At 40.5% G+C, this 17,088-nt stretch overlaps 3 protein-coding genes across 5 annotated transcripts; 2 read left to right on the top strand and 1 right to left on the bottom strand.

The window, feature by feature from the left end:
- Positions 1-231: 231 nt before the first annotated feature.
- LOC310805775 (uncharacterized protein) lies at positions 232-8,694 on the top strand (the record flags this gene model as incomplete). Its single annotated transcript, XM_083671582.1, has 13 exons — positions 232-330; positions 576-708; positions 1,385-1,527; positions 1,701-1,829; positions 2,080-2,235; positions 2,331-2,511; positions 2,632-2,866; positions 5,904-6,046; positions 6,639-6,775; positions 7,407-7,535; positions 7,683-7,838; positions 8,082-8,283; positions 8,447-8,694. Exons 2-13 carry the CDS (start codon positions 585-587, stop codon positions 8,692-8,694), a joined length of 1,983 nt encoding a protein of 660 aa, XP_083527708.1. The 5' UTR covers positions 232-330; positions 576-584.
- Positions 8,695-9,292: 598 nt separating this feature from the next.
- gtpbp6 (GTP binding protein 6 (putative)) lies at positions 9,293-13,226 on the bottom strand. Of its 2 annotated transcripts, XM_083672078.1 has the most exons (10): positions 12,647-13,226; positions 12,382-12,519; positions 12,211-12,281; positions 11,693-11,823; positions 11,520-11,590; positions 11,173-11,331; positions 10,589-10,797; positions 10,264-10,412; positions 9,745-9,897; positions 9,293-9,427 (listed from the first exon to the last, which is right to left on the bottom strand). In XM_083672078.1, the coding sequence occupies exons 1-10, from the start codon at positions 13,038-13,040 to the stop codon at positions 9,301-9,303; spliced, it is 1,602 nt and encodes a 533-aa protein (XP_083528204.1). In that variant the 5' UTR covers positions 13,041-13,226; the 3' UTR covers positions 9,293-9,300. The 2 variants fall into 2 exon arrangements, with proteins under 2 accessions (XP_083528204.1, XP_083528205.1); XM_083672079.1 differs by lacking the exons at positions 9,293-9,427; positions 9,745-9,897 and having other exon boundaries at positions 10,301-10,412; positions 10,551-10,797.
- A 158-nt stretch (positions 13,227-13,384) lies between these two features.
- LOC310805617 (ICOS ligand-like) lies at positions 13,385-16,933 on the top strand. Of its 2 annotated transcripts, XM_083671382.1 has the most exons (6): positions 13,385-13,497; positions 13,937-14,051; positions 14,245-14,583; positions 14,680-14,961; positions 15,428-15,586; positions 15,901-16,933. In XM_083671382.1, the coding sequence occupies exons 1-6, from the start codon at positions 13,489-13,491 to the stop codon at positions 15,984-15,986; spliced, it is 990 nt and encodes a 329-aa protein (XP_083527508.1). In that variant the 5' UTR covers positions 13,385-13,488; the 3' UTR covers positions 15,987-16,933. The 2 variants fall into 2 exon arrangements, with proteins under 2 accessions (XP_083527508.1, XP_083527509.1); XM_083671383.1 differs by lacking the exon at positions 13,385-13,497 and having other exon boundaries at positions 13,542-14,051.
- Positions 16,934-17,088: the final 155 nt, after the last annotated feature.

The following is a 17,088-nucleotide window of genomic DNA, read 5'->3' as shown; positions in this document are numbered from 1 at the left end:
GTTTTCATCATCTATGTATAGGTGTTTATTTGATGGAAATTAAATGCAGCCCACGTCTTACAAGGACAATACAGGATTTTTCGTATCAAAAAGAGGCGCTTTCAGCCAAACGCCGGGGATATCCGACATTGAACTTCGATGCACTTGACACCCCATAACTTGCCTCCGTTTCATCTATAATTTTCCTTCGTTTTCTGACAGTGATGGTATTTTGTCGATTTTTGGAATGGACTTCTTGTGACATATCATATTTGTATTTTTAGTCATCAATGGTTTCCCAATAAACTGGATAGGCCACCTGACATAAGCAGCCGCATCATTACTTGACACGTAAGTCTAGGCTGATACATTGTTGTGCTATGCCAAACCGGTTACATTTTCACAGCATGCATGATGTTATGGGTATGGCTTAGCTGTGTCACTACTGGCCAATACACCTGAATGAAAGATTACCGGTTACATTGTTGAACAAGAACAGTACATTTTCCAGTAGCCTACATCGGCCTACACGTAAGTGATCATACAAGGAGCACATTGGTCAGTGTTTGATGACATTGGACTGTACATTTTCCCAGGATCCAGAGATGTCATCCGTTGTAGTGTCGGAAGTGAACAAGCTGTCGCTGAGAGACTTGCCAATGGAAAACTGGATGGCTCATCTGCCATGTACATTATGGGACGTGCCACTGTACAACCTGGCTATTCCAGGTACTTACACCCCACCATCGACTGCACTGCATTTATTCACTTTCCAATACTGCTTTGTTGTGCAGAGGTTTGTGAAAACACATATCAGACAACATTATGTCACACCATACATGTAATTGTTATTAGTATGAGAAACACTGCAATTTACCTTGTAATCCTCACATGAGGATTTTGTTTTGTTGTGTAAACTGCATCCTTAGGATCTGCATATTTAACTCTAGTGAGGCATTAGGCTGGCACAAGATATCACAACATAGTTGTAGTAGTAGTATAGTAGACAGTATATTAACTGTACTGTGTCAGGTCCATTTTAGATGGCAGATTATTTACAAATGTTGTGACTCCAAGCAGTGCCGATGATTAACAGTAGGCATATACAAATTAAGTGTGTTAGTCTTTGTACTTCAATAATGTAACCTCAAATGTGTATGTATGTGCACAAGAGCTCTGTGAGATGTCTTAGGGCTTTTTTTAGCAGGTTGTATCAAGTCACATGTTGGCACAATGTCAGCACAATTGCATAGCAAGAGCAATATTATGCATGATATCAAGCTCCTTATCCCTCAGCTATTTGGATAGCCAGGAATTCCAAGGGTTTTCAGAATCAGGTATGCTTGGTAGTATCAGCCACCTCCTACAATTTGTATATATGTTTGTTTTGTGTTTCCCTGTCAAGGAAGCCACAATGCGATAACTTATTGTCTGGACAAGAATGACCGATCCCCAGTAGACCTTACTCAGCCCGATATGCTTCAAAAGTTGGACAAATACATGAAGCCCCTGATTCGACCATTTGTATACAAGTGGGCAGTAACACAGGTATTACATTAACGGCCGAGAATAAAAACTACCCTTTCTGCAGTTGCACAGAAGAACATCATACCAATTCGACTTGGTTATCATATTATTATGTTATTTACATGGGGACTAATTTTGCTGTTATTCAGTAGCACATTCAGTGTGTTTTGATAATGATGCAGTATGTTCTGCAGGAGTGTACTGTGAAGGAGCAGCTTGACTGTGGGGTCAGGTACTGTGACCTCAGGATTGCACAAAGACCCAATGACAGCTCAAATGATCTGTACTTCTACCACGGAGTGTACACCGCCGTCACTGTGGAGGTACAGTACAGTAAGCATTCAGACAAAGTCCCATGGGGGGAGGGGTTGCACTATATAACTTTCTCTATATTCTCACTGAACTAACACTGACCATTTTAATATGCCTATGAAAACAAAGGTTTACTTGGGATGCAGTTCCTTGATTTCCGATGTCATAATTACATTTAATTGAGTTGCGTGGCAGGCCTAACTATTAAAAAAAAAAAGTTTTTTTAGGTTAAATAATAATAACAGTTTGTATTCTTGACAGACAGTTTTGAAGGAGATCAGAGACTGGCTGGATGCTCATCCCAGAGAGGTGGTCATCCTCTCCTTCAGTCACTTCCTGGGCCTCACCCAAGAGCTCCACACACTACTCATCACCACCATAAGGAACGTCTTCACCTCGAAGCTCTGTCCAAAAACGGTAGCTCTCCTGAACTTTGGTGATAATGTTTCCAAGCATGGCCACCTTCAGAACAGTGGACTGAGACACACATTCCCTTCATTCTCTTACTACAGGAAGCAGTGACTCTGAGGAACCTGTGGACCTTGGGTTATCAGGTGATCATCTCCTACGAGCACAATGTTGTCAACTGCCACAGTGACCTATGGTCACACATCCCTTACTGGTGGGCCAACAAGTGCAAAGCGGAAGCTCTCATAGAAGAGTTTGAGCGCAGAAAACAACATGGCCGTCCAGGTAACTTTCAGTGAAATAGTTATAAACTGTGAATGGGATAGATATTTTAGATATCAATATTTTCAATGTATGAAATGACTTTGGGGAGATGTGTGCTCACATTTGTATATTGTTTGATAGGAGGGTTCTTTGTCACGGGTATTAATCTCACAGAGGACCTTAAATACATCTGTTCCCACCCAACGGAGTCCCTGAAAGACTTGGTGATGTCAACATATCCAACGCTGCTGAGCTGGGTCCGGGAACAGTCTCCTGGCTCAAACACAGGGTCCGTCAACATCATCGCTGGGGACTTTGTCGCAGAGAGCCAGTTTGTACCAACAGTCATTGCACTGAATGAACACTTACTGAACTGGCCTTCATGATGTTTGGAGGATACACTGATGCATCTTGCACAGTATATCATGTTTTAGGCAAAATGAGAAGATGGAATTGCAGCATGAAATAGAATTTTGCTCGTTTTCTGAAAAGACATTTATTCCATTGACTTGAACATAATCTGTTAGGAAATATTTGCACTGTTTATTTCTGTCTTTATAGTTGCTTAAGATAAGGATATCTTGACCTGCACTGATTTATTTGTTTACTTTGGCCTTTGTTACATTCATTCCTCTCTTTATGCAATTACTGTATTTTCATATCTCAGGCTAAGAGGCCATTTTTCAGATGTTCCTTTGACCTAAGCAATAATGATATGACTAATCTCACCAAGATTGATGACATATTCAACATGCTCAAGCACAATAAACATCATATGGTTTGAATGAGCACATATGACCACTACATGGAGCACAAAACCACATTCATGGTTAGCACACTTGAGGTTAGAAGAGCACCAGAAATGTTTTTCCATACAAAGGTTTGTATCTTCATATTTAGATTGCTATACCAATTTAGGAACAGATCAAACATCCATGATTGCATGTTATCAATGGCACAATTCTCAGCATGAACACATTCTCTGACTTTTCCACCTCTGAGATGTTACCCTACAGTAGCCAATAGCATGCCCTCACAACAACTGAACCTGCACCTCTGTGCCTGTGGAGAAGATGAGCCTTTCCTGCAAACATGAGCATTTTGAACGGAGAATCAACAGAATGTTTTACCTTACAGGTTGAAAATAAAACGAACTGACATAAAATTGTGTTTTCATGGTTACATTTTGTGTACTGTACTTCTTTTCAAAGCACATATTTTCTTAAACTGATTCAAATAACTATCAATAATGTAGAAGCGATATTTTGAGACCAGATGTTATATTGTATGGGGTTTGTATGGGTGACGTAGCTAAGGAAATAATAGATATGCATGATATTTGCATGATATTTACATATGGTACAACTTATACAAAGGTCTCTGGTAGAGCCCACACCTTCTACAATTGATGTATTACTTAATAATTATGTAAAAACACTAAATTATATTTTAGTGTATATATATTGTATTTCTAAGGTATTACTGTAATGTTCAACTGTAAACAGATAGTATCAGAAAAAATGGGAGCAGGATCTGAAGACAGACAGTGAATAATGGTCAGATTGTTTAAATGAAAACCGACACTTGTTCTTATAATTTCAGACTCACGTTTTTACAATGCAAGGTTGTGCGAAGAATGTATTATACACCGGAAAAACTTACATAAACATAAAATGTCGGATTAAGTGTCTTTTTTTGTGTTGCTGCTGAGCGAGACAAAAAGGCACTTTCTTCCATAAGGTTTGGTCTTGTAATTAACTTGCTACACTTTGGAACTGTTATTGATACTTTGTCTCTTTGTCTGCAACCTTGTATTTTTCATTTCCGTCGTTAATATCAGTTAGTACGAATATCAAAATTTATGGAACAAGTAAACAAGCAAAATTCGCGTTCCCACTCACATGTATTGTACTGTATGTCTTTGTACTGTACGTGTAATTGTCTTTGAAGAATTTTTTTTTTTGGCAAAGTAAACACAATAGTACATATACATGCTTCAGTAACACTAAGTTAAGTTCCCTTTATAACTGTGTAGTAACACTGCAATTATTTTAGTAACTCTTTATTCCACTTGATGACAAAAACCGCTGAACTCCATTAACATGCAATTTCAAAGCAATGGTTTATGTACTGTGAAACACCATGTTTATGTTGTTACTAGAGTATTTACAGTTACTATATAGGTGTAGGGGCAACTTAATGTGTAGTGTGTCCCTTACTCCTATGAAGATTAATGTACTACAGAGAGACACGTCATCTATTTGTATTTGGTAAATTGAACAGTTAAATGTCAGTGTTCCAAACGTTTAGGTTCAATGAACAAGTTTAATAACAGATCCATTTAGAAAAATATTGGTGCGATAGCCCCCAAATGAAGCCCGTCAGAGAAGAGAACATTCGTAATTTGAATATCATAGTTGGTATTGTTCAGACTCAGAGTTTACAGTACATCCGGCTATAATACGTATACACATACCAATATGATGAAGCACAGAGGTAATGTAGTTCATTGAAAAGAAACATATTAGAAAATGCAAATGTGATTGCAAACATGAAAAAATGCCTAATGTCTTAGCATTAGGCGGTCTTGGCATCTCATATCAAAAGTAATCAATGGACATCCCTCGCTCATGTTGTGGTCTCTTTGGACACTATTACTTATCTAAAATGTCAATGTGGCTGTGTCAGTGCAAATAACAAAGATAACTCTCTGGGTTTGAGATAAGAACGCTGATGCTATTACGTTGATATCTGTTTTGTGTACTTGAGTGAGATCAGACAATCATCGTTCTGGTGATTGAGAGTTAAACATTTGACAGGTAAATGGTTTGTGTTGAAGGGACTAAAGAGAGGGGAAACAATAAGACGAGATTGAAATGACGAATTATTTTGAATTTTGAACATCACATATGATTTTGAAAATCTGTATCAGGTGTTAATAAATTAAATGGCATTCCACCATGAATATACACGAATTTGTCCTTTTAAAAAATTGTAAAAATAATATTTTATAATGGTAAAAATAATCATTTTATAAAATAGTAAAAATTTACTTTACACGATTTCGTGGGGAAGCACTTTAGAGACACTCTCTGAGAGACAGTTGACACAGGTACAGAAAGAATCGGCGACTTTTTTTTAACTGGCCTAGAATCAGTTTTGTTGTTCGGTTCAACATTCAACTCGTCAGCCAAGGGCAGGAAGAGCTGTTCGTAGTAACACAATAGACAAACCAGGAAATGCAACCTTTGATTATTTTCCGTTATTGTTTTTAGAGATGTCTATGGGGAGTTTAGATTTTTTTTGATTGTTTGAAATCGATGGTTGATAACTAGGAATTGAAAAAGGAACAGATACTGTTGTCATGACATGTGATCCCTGTGAATGTTCAGCTTTGCATGCTGCGTCTGAAGGGATAAAGCACTGGTACGGACACACTGTGAACCATATGTCCCAACAATGAATTCTGATGAGAGTAACCAGAATTATGAAGAATGGATGTCAAGTTTACCGGAGCAGCTGTGGGATATTCCTATAACAAATCTCGCCATACCTGGTAGGTCAGTTAGTCGACTTTATGAATTGTAATGTCCTCGCCTTGAAAGTTTCTGCCTGTAGATCAGGTTATATTGCTTTGGACTTATTCCCATTATATCATAAACAATTGGCCTACTGCACTACACTACGCTACACTTCCTACAGCTGCATTGGTATCCAGAATGAAAAGTCACCTGGACCTGTAGTGCTTATTTGATCAGTTTATCAGTCTTGCTTCGTGTTGATTTCTCAAAATATTATTCACAAATTCGTAAGGCTATATGCCTACTGCATCAGGCTACACTCCCAGCTGTCCACGTTGCACCCTATTATGACATGTTTAATGATGAATCGGTGTCACCTCAAAACTTTTAAACAGTCTCTATGGCAAGACGCATCTTTCACCATAGTTTCGTCAACATTTGGCCAATCAGTGTAATTTCGTAAATGTCCCATCTGTATGGCAAGACCCATCGTTCACCCAAGTTTCATAATAATTGTCCCAGTAGTGTCGGAGAAAAGGCTTGTGACATTCGAACGGACAGGGACCGAATCATAAATATAGAAATAAATTAAAATATTGACCGTTCATCTCTCTCTCTCTCTTTTAGGGAGTCATGATGCCATGAGCTACTGTTTGGACATCAGCTCCCCGCTGGTCAGGTCAGAGTCGGACGCCTTCAGGCTCCTGGATACACTCTTCTACTGTGTCACGCGACCTGTCATTTACAGATGGGCTACTACACAAGTAGGCAATAAGTGCGTCTCAGAGACGTACTGCGCTCTTTATTACTATTTAAAATGGTCAATCTGGGATTGGTGCATACAGTTTAAATTAATGATAGCCATTGATTCTTGAAGAATATAATTTATAAATGCCTGATGAGCGTTTAACTGTCTTACCCCATCAGAGCACAAAATATAAGCTTGTTTTACTCCATTGTTTGTACACAATGTTATAGTAAACAAGTGTACAATAAACATCTTGTCCCCCACGAATGATGTAGCACCCCTCTATAAAAGGAGTGATGGAATGAAGCAAGACGTTTATTCTTAAACATTTTACCACTTTGTTGTTGTTTGAATCCCAGATTGCCCCTTTAATAAGCAGTCTTCAAGAGACTTCATTGTTTTTAGACCAATTATCATGTCCATTTCTGAACCGCTTATGCAATTTTAAATATTACATTTTAGGATTTTTTGTGTGCATTCTTTGTGCCAGTTTAATTTGTACAGAGTAATTTGTACAGATTTGAAGGTTTAAAAAAGATATAGCTGAAGATAGTATTTCAGAGTTATATATCATAATTCTAGATTTGGATTTGATGTAATATCAGACATAAATAATTACTGTGCTTCATCTCTAACCCATCAAACAGGAGAAAGGTATTGTGGAACAACTCACAAGGGGAATTCGGTTCTTTGATCTACGAATTGCTCACAAACCTTATGACCCATCCAATTACCTGTACTTCACACATGTCATATATACACATTTGACAGTTTTGGTGAGTAATTCATTCAAATTACTTAATCATTAATTTACAAACTGCAGGTACACCAACTGACATCTTAATTAGCATTTGGAGGATGCTAAGAGTACTCTCCTGGTAAACCTTGCATCTTTTTTTTGTAAATGTCTCATGGATTTATAGGAAACTTTGAAGAGCATTGCCACATGGTTGGAGTCTCACCCAAAGGAGGTTGTGATCCTAGCTTGCTCTCATTTTGAGGGGCTGAGCGAAAAACTTCATGAGACATTCATTTTCTCATTGATGAAAATCTTTGGCTCTAAACTCTGTCCTCGCAAGGTAAGTTCTGACCTTGTGATAGGAGCTAAATGGAGAATTAACTAATTTAAATGTTCTACTCGCAGCAAAGAGAAATTCTGACACTCCGCAAAAATTTATTTTTTCATGCTATGCATCAGAGATTGCATTACAAGCTGCTCACTACTACCCGTGTTAATGAAATGTTATTATTGTAAGTCGCTGGGGATAAATGCGTCTGCTAAATAACTCAAATGTAATGTAAAACGTAATGTCCTTGCAAAGTGCTCCCTGTTCCCACAGGAGACTGTCCTGACATTGCGGGGTCTGTGGACATCTGGCTACCAGGTACTGCTGTCCTATGACAACCAGTGTGCAGCCAGACACCAGAAGCTGTGGCCAGCCATCCCTTATTGGTGGGCCAACCAGCCCACTGCACAGGGTGTGGTCGGTTACTTAGACTGGCAGAAACACTTGGGGCGTCCAGGTGAGTGACTGGCCTTGGCTGACAATTTTTTTTTCTTCTGGTCTGCTCCATTTCTCAAATATATTATACAGCGGTTTTATAATGATTAATGCTAAAGTTATCTACTGTAAGTATCTGAGAAGAATGATTACACTAAACATCTAATCCATGTTATTGTGTCCAGATGGGTTTTTTGTTTCTGGTCTGAACCTGACGGCAGACAGATATTACATCAGCCTGCACCCAGGCCAATCTCTCCGGACCCTGACCATGCAGAACTGGGAGAGTCTGGGAGGCTGGCTGGAGAAGCAGATGCCGGGGGAAGACTCCAACAGCCTCAACATTATAGCAGGGGACTTTATAGGGCCAATCCCGCTCTGTCCTCTGGTCATTGCGCTGAACAAAAAGCTCCTACCTCAGATGAATGGTTAGACATGAGGGCATGCCAGTATCTGGTATACAGGGAATCACTAGGGAATCCAGGAATTCATTTTAATACACTTAATACCTCTTACACATACACCTGATACTCTTTTTTCTGTGCATTTGACTTTTAAAATGTCTTAAAAATATGTACAATATGTTGCTATCCTGAAGTATTTATCTTTGCAGTGATGAGATATTCATATTGCAAGGAAGGGATCAGAAGTTACAGATGAAGTGTTTTTTCACTGATGAGATCTACCTGAGTTGGGCTTCATGATATGAGACAATTTTACTACAATAACTTGAGTTAAGAATGAAAGTAAAATGAAGTTGTCTCAGTCTTCCATATGCAAAATACTTTGTCACTTTACTGTTTACATGAATGGACATTAAATACATTTTAGCATTCATACAATAGAGTTGGTCTGTTCTTCTTATAAATTTAAGTAGTTTTTTCCCCCCGTACATGACTAAGCAAACCTGACCAGGAGTCAGATTTAGGAACAGTGATTATGTATAACACTATTGTATGAATTCAATCCCTCAAATAGCACCAGTATCTTGAGAGACAACAGAATAGGCCTATCACTGAGATAAGTGTATACTCTGTTGCTAACTACATTGGTACAGTTTCTTGTAGCGGCCATAAGCAGCAGCACTGATGATGACCTTGACGACTGCAGAGCCTTCATCTGCAACGACATCCACTTCCTGAACTGTTGCCTCCTTGTACAACCAACTGTAGGCACACACGCCCACACCCGTGCGCACACACGCACACACACACACACACCCGTGCGCGCGCACACGCACACACACACACACACACGCGCCCACACACACACACACACACACACACACACACACACACAAACACACAAACACACACACACACACACACACACACACACACACACACACACACACAAACACACAGAAAGGCTTAATTGAAAGCTCGATTCAGTTAATTTCTGAAGAATGGTGTTGACTATGATTGCTGTTCATATTTCTGTAATTTGACAGACTGTAACGCCTCGCTGGACCACATAAGCTCACCTTAATTGGGAACTGCTGAGGTCCACCTTGAGGTTCAAGATCCGTTTTCCTGTTGATTTCACGATAGCTTCTTCAACTATTTGCTTCAACTCATCCAAGCCTTGCTCTTTCAAAGCAGATATGGACAAGGTGTTTGGCTCAGAAGGCTGATAGCTAAGGAAGACAATGACAAAGCATTAACTTGGTAGAAATGTACACAACTGAAAATAGTTCCTCTTACTAATTCAACCAGTGTGTGTGTGTGTTGTCTTGACAACCCATTGACAAGATGGCTAGTCAGAAGAGTGCAGGTGCTAACTAAAGATGCTTGGTCCTACCCAGTGATCCTCAATCCTGGTCCTGGAGAACCATAATGCTACAGGCTTTTGTTCCAGCTCAGCAGTGACACGCCTGTTTCAGCTAATTAAGGTTTTGAAGATCAGCTGATTAGCTGAATCAGGTGTGATAGCACTAGGCTGGGACAAAAACCTGGACCCACTGTGGCTCTCCAGGACCACAACTGTGTATCTCTGTTTTTACCTGTCGACAAGATCAATCTTATTGTGGACCTCTACCATGGAGCTCATCAGTTTGTCTGGGATCTGCAGGTTTTTCAGGACGTTTAACACATTCACCTTCTGATTCACAGTTTCCGGATGGCTAATATCTCTAACGTGCAATATTAGGTCCTGGGGGACAGAAAAATTAAAGATTAGAGTGAAGATGTAGGTAGACCTAACAGTGAATGATAATAACTACTAGAGTTAATTTATGTACAATAACACTTGATATTGACATGGGAAATTGAAATGGAAAGGAGCTCTGACCTCCAGGATTTCAGAGGTCCGTACTTGTGAGTACGTACAGAGTGAGCAACATCCTCCAGCGTTGCAGAGAAGGAGTCAATGAGCTGATGGGGCAGCTGGGACAGGAAACCGATGGTGTCCACATAGAGTACCGTCATGCGACTGGGCAGCTGACCTGCATGGACGGTGACATCCAGGGTGGCAAAGAGCTGGTCTCTGGGCTGGAGCCCAGCATCGCCTGTCAAAGCTTTGATCAGGGTGGTCTTTCCTGGGGAGAGAAATTAACAGATTTTGTATTAACAATCAAGAGGAAGTAGAAGGCAATACCTTGCATACACAGCAAATGTTGAATTTCACATCATGTGATGTGCTTTTGGGTGTAAAAGCACCATTTATTGTTTTATTGTTCTATTTTGTTTTTGCTATTTTGTTAATATTTTGCTATTTTGGAAATGTTTTGTTAATATTTTGCTTATATATTGTTTTTTATGTCCCATGCACCAACCTCACCAAGTCAATTTCCTGTATGTACAAATATACTTGTCCAAATAAAATAATTCTGATTCTGATGTAATGCTGTCAGAATGACAGAATGACAGAATGAAAGAATGACAAGCCCATGCTACTCTCCTGTGTCTCTTACCACAGTTGGTGTAGCCCATGACAGAGATGATGGGGAAGTCCCTGTGTTTGCGCTGAGAGCGGAGTAAGTCCCTCTTCCTCCGCAGACATTCAAGGGCAGAGCGAATCTTTAGCTCCCTCTCCTTCAACACCCTCTGGTGGACTTCTATCAGGGTCTCACCTAATCAATAAAAAGAAGGGGCTTACACTCTTAATTTTAGTCATGTAGTAGGCCCTTTTATGATGTGCAACTCACAACAAATGTACTTAAATTCTAGAAGAGCTTACAGAATCATATATTAGGCATGCCCTTATGTGCACAGTGCAGGACGTTTTCATGTAGGCTACTATTCTACTGCAGTGTATTACCTGAACCCCCAATGTATCTGGCACCTCCACCTTGCTGGTCCAAGTTTGCAACATCATTTCTCAAACGTGATCTGTCAGCATACATTGTGTATAAGTTGGAACACACTATGTCAACTCATGAATGCAGACTTCAATTTCAGTGGCTGTGCAGTACAGTATATATATATATATACCTGAGCAAGGGGATCTCTGCCAGGGAGATCTGTAGTTTGGCCTCCTTGGTAGAAGCATTGCAGCGAAAGATGTGAAGGACCACTGAGTATCTGTCAAAGACCTTCACACCCCAGGCTTCCTCAAACTCCCTCTGAAATGACATGATCACACACATGGTTATGCAACTACAGTCCACAGTGCATTGGTAGAGCTCCCCTCTCACTAGCCCAAGCGGACCACACAACTGTACATTTGTGGGGTCAGAGGCACCCCTACAGTACGTTGGCTGCCGAGAGGATTGACTCCTATGGGATAATCGGATTAACGTTATCTGATTCCCGTTAGCAATACGTCATTGTGAACCTAAAGTCTTCTACTTCTATTCGGTCATAACATATTCAACTTTAGTCAGCTGTTTAAGACAAAAAACCTACCTGACGATATTTCCCTGCACACTCCTAGGGGAACATAGGGAAGCCTGGGTCCCCACATACGTACAGTTGTGAAGTCCGCTCGGGCTACCCTCTCACAAGCTTACCTCTGACAGTGGGGATAGACGCTCCACATTGACAAACACAGCGGTGACCCCCGGTGTCGCCCTGATTTTCTCTGAGAGAAAGAAAAGAACATATGAGTTTGATACAAAACAGTGTATGTCATGGTGTCTGGGAGAGAGCATGATAACATATGGAAAATAAGACCTCCAGACCTGTGAGAGACTGGAAGTTCCCCTTGCCAAAAATCTTCTTCTTCTCTGGTGTCTTGGTGGAGAGGATGACCTTCTCAACAACGCTCCAGTTCTGCAGGGTGTTCACCAGCCCAACTGCCTCCGCCATCATGAGCTCAGCTGGGAATGCAAACACAAAGGATATGACATGAACTATGACATGAACTACTGACTATAGCTACTGTATATTTTCCAAATGCTGATATCAGAGCAATACATCATACCCATGCACTTCATTGCATCTTACCTGTGGTTAGATACTGTTTCCTGCTTCCCCATTTCACGTCAGGATGGACTATGAAGATCCTGTGGTGTCCTTCTCCGACACCCGTGGGAATCTGCTGCTGGAACAGCTCATCTATCTCGCTGTCATCAATAAAATCCTGTTCATCATCATCCTCCTCCTCCCTGTCCCTGATGTCTTGTCCAGTGTTGTCATTTTTACTCTTGAACTTGCACCCTGAGATTGAAAAATACCTTCTTTGCAAAGGGAAAGTACTTTGTAATCGATGTTGTGACATCAAATTCCCATACCATGATGCCTTAAAATGATTTATATAACTTGCTGATAATAACCTCCATAAACAATCCCGCTGAAGGTGCAACCAGTATGTCCTCCTTATAAAACAACGCGTAATCATGGTGCTACTAGTAGTAGGCACTACTTGACATGATTCTTGATCTGAAAAGCCAGCCTGCTAGCCAAGCCACACTAACCTTGAGGAATATTTTAACCAATGTTATTATGGAATAAACTCAGACGATGCATCTTGCCGAATGCAAGTGCGTTGATATGACTGTTGTCAGAGCGAACTGACAGACCCTTGTTTTTGTCAAACAACACATGCTTCTGTCGACTTATTTGTTGGTAACTTCCGGTATCACACAGGCTCAAAATCAGAGAGTGCCCCCTCTTGGAGAATCAGAGGCAGTCAACCTAAGCGCCAGGGGCCGTGAACAGGTGGATGGTTCATATTTAGGTATATGTTACTGCAACTCATATCCACAGCTTCCTGGTGCTAAGAAAGCAGTAAAACTGGTCAGACTTCAAATTAGCAATACGCACTGCTGTGATGGTGATGTCTGGATATGTCCATGGTGAGGAAATGGCTGGTGTTAAGTAATTGTAATAATCGTAAAGAATTATTTTTTACATTTTAATTCAATTTTGATGTATTGATACTGACAGTATAATAGTGGGGCCCAATGCCTGTATCATGGAAAACGACTGCCAAGATTATTCATTATGTTTACAAGTTTGTAGGTTGTCATATAGTAATTCATTTTGCTGCACCTTTGATTCAAGGTTGGTCAAATTACCGCATCTAAGCAATGAGGAGGTCTAGCACAAGTTACAACATGACTGATAGGGAATTCCTTTTGCATTGACTGTCACGGGCTTGCGCAATGTGTTGGTAGACAGGAATTTGTTGTTGGGGTAATCGTGTAAAGAAGATAGCATGTTGGAGAGTAAGTCAATAGGAAAGAGAAAAGGAACGAATTAAGAATGGGGCTGATCATTTGGTTTTAAACTCAGGTCAGTTACCAAGTTGCTCTACCACCGTTCGCGCAACCCTGCCCTCTTTGGGCAATGTCAGCGTTGTGGCGTACAGGATTGCTGCTCAGTATCCTTTGTTTCAACGCGTCTCGAGGTAAGACTGAAATGCTGCTCATATTTGTATGAACCTATCTGTCTACAATCATACTCTTATCTACTGGGTTAGAATACGTAATGAGGATATGTGTAATGAATGAGCATGAGCCTGTTTTCTGTTTGAACCATTCATGTCATACACTCACTGATGGAGAGAACTTTGAACACTGACCCCACCTTCTCATGTACAGGAGAAGAGTGTGTCCTTGGCATTATTGGAAAGCCCACCCTACTGCACTGTATTTATGATGGAGCAGTTGAACTGGATTCTCTGAATGTTTCCATTGAATGGAGAAGGGACAATGAGGTGGTGCACCGGTCAGTGTGGGGAGAGGGGCTCATAAAGACATGGAGTGGGTTGAACAGTAATAGTACCGGAGTAACTGCCGAGGCTCCACAGACAGGAAACTTGTCCCTGGAGTTGTCCAATGTTGAGCCCACAGATTCACAGAACTACAGTGTGTACCTTATTGTCCTTGGTGGTGAGGAACAAAGCTCTCCAGTGTGCTCAGTGTGCCTTTGGACAGCAGGTCAGTGAAGACCCTCTCAATCACATTAAATATGAGTTCACTAAAGTTACCTGAGACAAATTTGGAATGTGTGTTTGTGTACATTTTTTCTCCCAGCTAGTTTCACCCACCCAATTCTACAAAGAGAGGACTCAACAGAAGGTGCTGAGACCCGCCTGTGCCACTCCAGAGGAGGCTTTCCTGTACCTGCTGTTCACTGGCTCATCAACGAAACAGAGCAGCCTCCTGAGGCGTCTGTCAGAACCCATAGTGCCCCACTCCCAGACTCTCAACTCTTCAACATCACAAGCCATCTCATTGTCAATGCTTCACGACACACCAGTGTGTCATGCATCATAGAAAACCTACTAATGAACCAGATTTTAACCTCTACTAGCTGTGAGTATGGCATGAGTGTCCAGTAACACTTTACATAGTGTTGAGGTATCCATTTTGGGGTTTGTAAAGTGTTTATAATTAGTTGATAGACAGTTATTAGTTTATCACTTTTTAACAGTAAGTGATCATTAGTTCGGCACTGGGGGTATCAACAGATGGCTCTAATCCTGTTATGATAACACACTTTTAATAAATGGGTAATACATTGTTTTAACTGATTCAAAGACAAAGACAAGCTAATATTCAACTGTGTATTGATGAATTTGCCCAAAAAGGATACAATAAGGCAAAGTGTCTCATCATTCGCCTAATCTCGGACCCATAATCTCATTTGATTTAGTGAGAATGAGACTACAATAGCCTCAACAGCCATAACTGAGTTAAATGCTAGTAGCCTACTATAGTTTGTAGACTGTTTTTATGCTGCCCCATGATTCAGTTTGTTTCCCATATTGTTGGCGTTTAGACGGGGTCCAGAATAGCCCAGTGGTGGGGCGAGCAGCAGAGTCCATGTGGATAATCTGCACTGCTCTCTCTGTGGTGGTAGGAGTCATGGTCCTGGCAGGTGTGGTCTACCAGATCTATGACGACAGGTCGCACAAGAGGAAATACCACTCAGACACAGGTATGCATTCTGGAACACTCAAACATCAAATATTCACTGATACATTTTAGCAAATCAAATCAATTTTTATTTGTCACTTATGTCGCCTACAGTTGGAATTGACAAAGTGAACTGTTTTGGGATCTTGCTCCACGCTCAACAACAGCAGCAATAACAATTCAATAACAAGTAATAAAAAGTGACAGAAAGTGCCAATAAAGTGATAATAGTACTAGTGGGATGGCCATTGCTTGTCTTGGGACCTACACCTAATGCAATATAACACCTGCTCAAAACTAATGGATATGTTGACATCTTCATTGTGTGTGCAACAGGGGAGAAGGAGGACTGTGAGGAAAACCAGGAGACTGAGTTGGTGAAGGTGGAGCAGGTGGACATTTTCACTGAGACAAACGTGTGACTATTTGAGTGTTGTGTACAGAAGTTCAAATGAGTTGTGGATTGAGTCGACAAAGGCACCCGAATGAGTCTTCTAACATGGGTCAACAATTTGTGAATATGTGTGTATACATTTCTTAAATTGTGTGTTCAGTGTGGATCATTTTCTTATTTCATATTTAAAGAAAGCATTTGAAAGAAGACATCAGAGATGATTTGATAAGGATTTAATTGATCAAGTTCTAAGACGTGTGATGGACAGCAATTAATTTGATCTGGTTAAATATTAACACAAGGAGGGCTTCATCAGTTGTGATAATTTAATGAAGTTCAGTGATTAGAGTAGCCTTCAATTATGGGAAGTGAATACCAAGGGGAACAACAATATTCCCGCAATAGAATGGCCTATCCCTCTGCTCACATCCCTTCTTTTCTCCTATTTTTCTTTCTACACCAGCCACTCCCTGCTGGCAATTACGTACTTTTGTTATTAGCGAAGACTATTGTGTCACACAGTAATAAAAGAAAACAGGTTCTAGTGCATCTTGTCTTCCTCTTTCAGTTTGGGTGGTGTGTTTCGACAATAATGAAGTTTAAACAAGTTCAGACAGGACACTTTAAGTCAGGTGACAAACAGCTGATCTCACGTATGCAAAACGCGTCACATGTTCATGGGACAAGGTTTAAAAGAGCCCAGTTATGCACTCCATCATGGATAAACAAACAGTGTAACACCACTGGCTGTGTGAGTTTCATTTGTTGGTCACCCAACCAACTGCCTCAGCCTCCACCTGCACAGTCACTCTGTGTTTTACCTACCTACGGGCGGTTTGAGAAGTTATGGGCTCCCTGTGTTATATTATGTATTTTGTGTTGTTTAACTTCAGGCAGGGAGCTATATCAGAGCGGAGCCATCCAATTACGCCAAACCTAATGTACTACCATTTATCATTAAACATATTAAACCAACGTAAGTGTATTGACTGAACTTCTATACAATGTGATCTTTTCATGATGAAGGACAGTGATTGAACAGTAAGAAATTAGTTGTCATTTAGAAATATTAGAAATGTACAAAAGTCTCAGCTGCCACTAGGTTTTACAAATCATAGAAAAGGGAGAAC

This window comes from Argentina silus (assembly GCF_951799395.1).
Source record: "Argentina silus genome assembly, chromosome: 6".
Taxonomy (NCBI): Eukaryota; Metazoa; Chordata; class Actinopteri; order Argentiniformes; family Argentinidae; genus Argentina; species Argentina silus.
The sequence above is the reverse complement of the archived record's forward strand: the minus strand, read 5'-3'. Positions and strand labels throughout refer to the sequence as shown.

Excerpts from the sequence above, each read along its gene's own strand:
- LOC310805617 (XM_083671382.1), top strand. Across the intron at positions 14,052-14,244 it reads TTGTTTCAACGCGTCTCGAG|GAGAAGAGTGTGTCCTTGGC; the intron begins GTAAGACTGAAA and ends TCTCATGTACAG. Across the intron at positions 14,962-15,427 it reads GATTTTAACCTCTACTAGCT|ACGGGGTCCAGAATAGCCCA; the intron begins GTGAGTATGGCA and ends GTTGGCGTTTAG.
- gtpbp6 (XM_083672078.1), bottom strand. The coding sequence starts at position 13,040 with ATGATTACGCGTTGTTTTATAAGGAGGACATACTGGTTGCACCTTCAG. Across the intron at positions 11,824-12,210 it reads GTCTATCCCCACTGTCAGAG|AGGGAGTTTGAGGAAGCCTG; the intron begins GTAAGCTTGTGA and ends ATGTCATTTCAG. Across the intron at positions 9,428-9,744 it reads CTCAGCAGTTCCCAATTAAG|TTGGTTGTACAAGGAGGCAA; the intron begins GTGAGCTTATGT and ends GTGTGCCTACAG.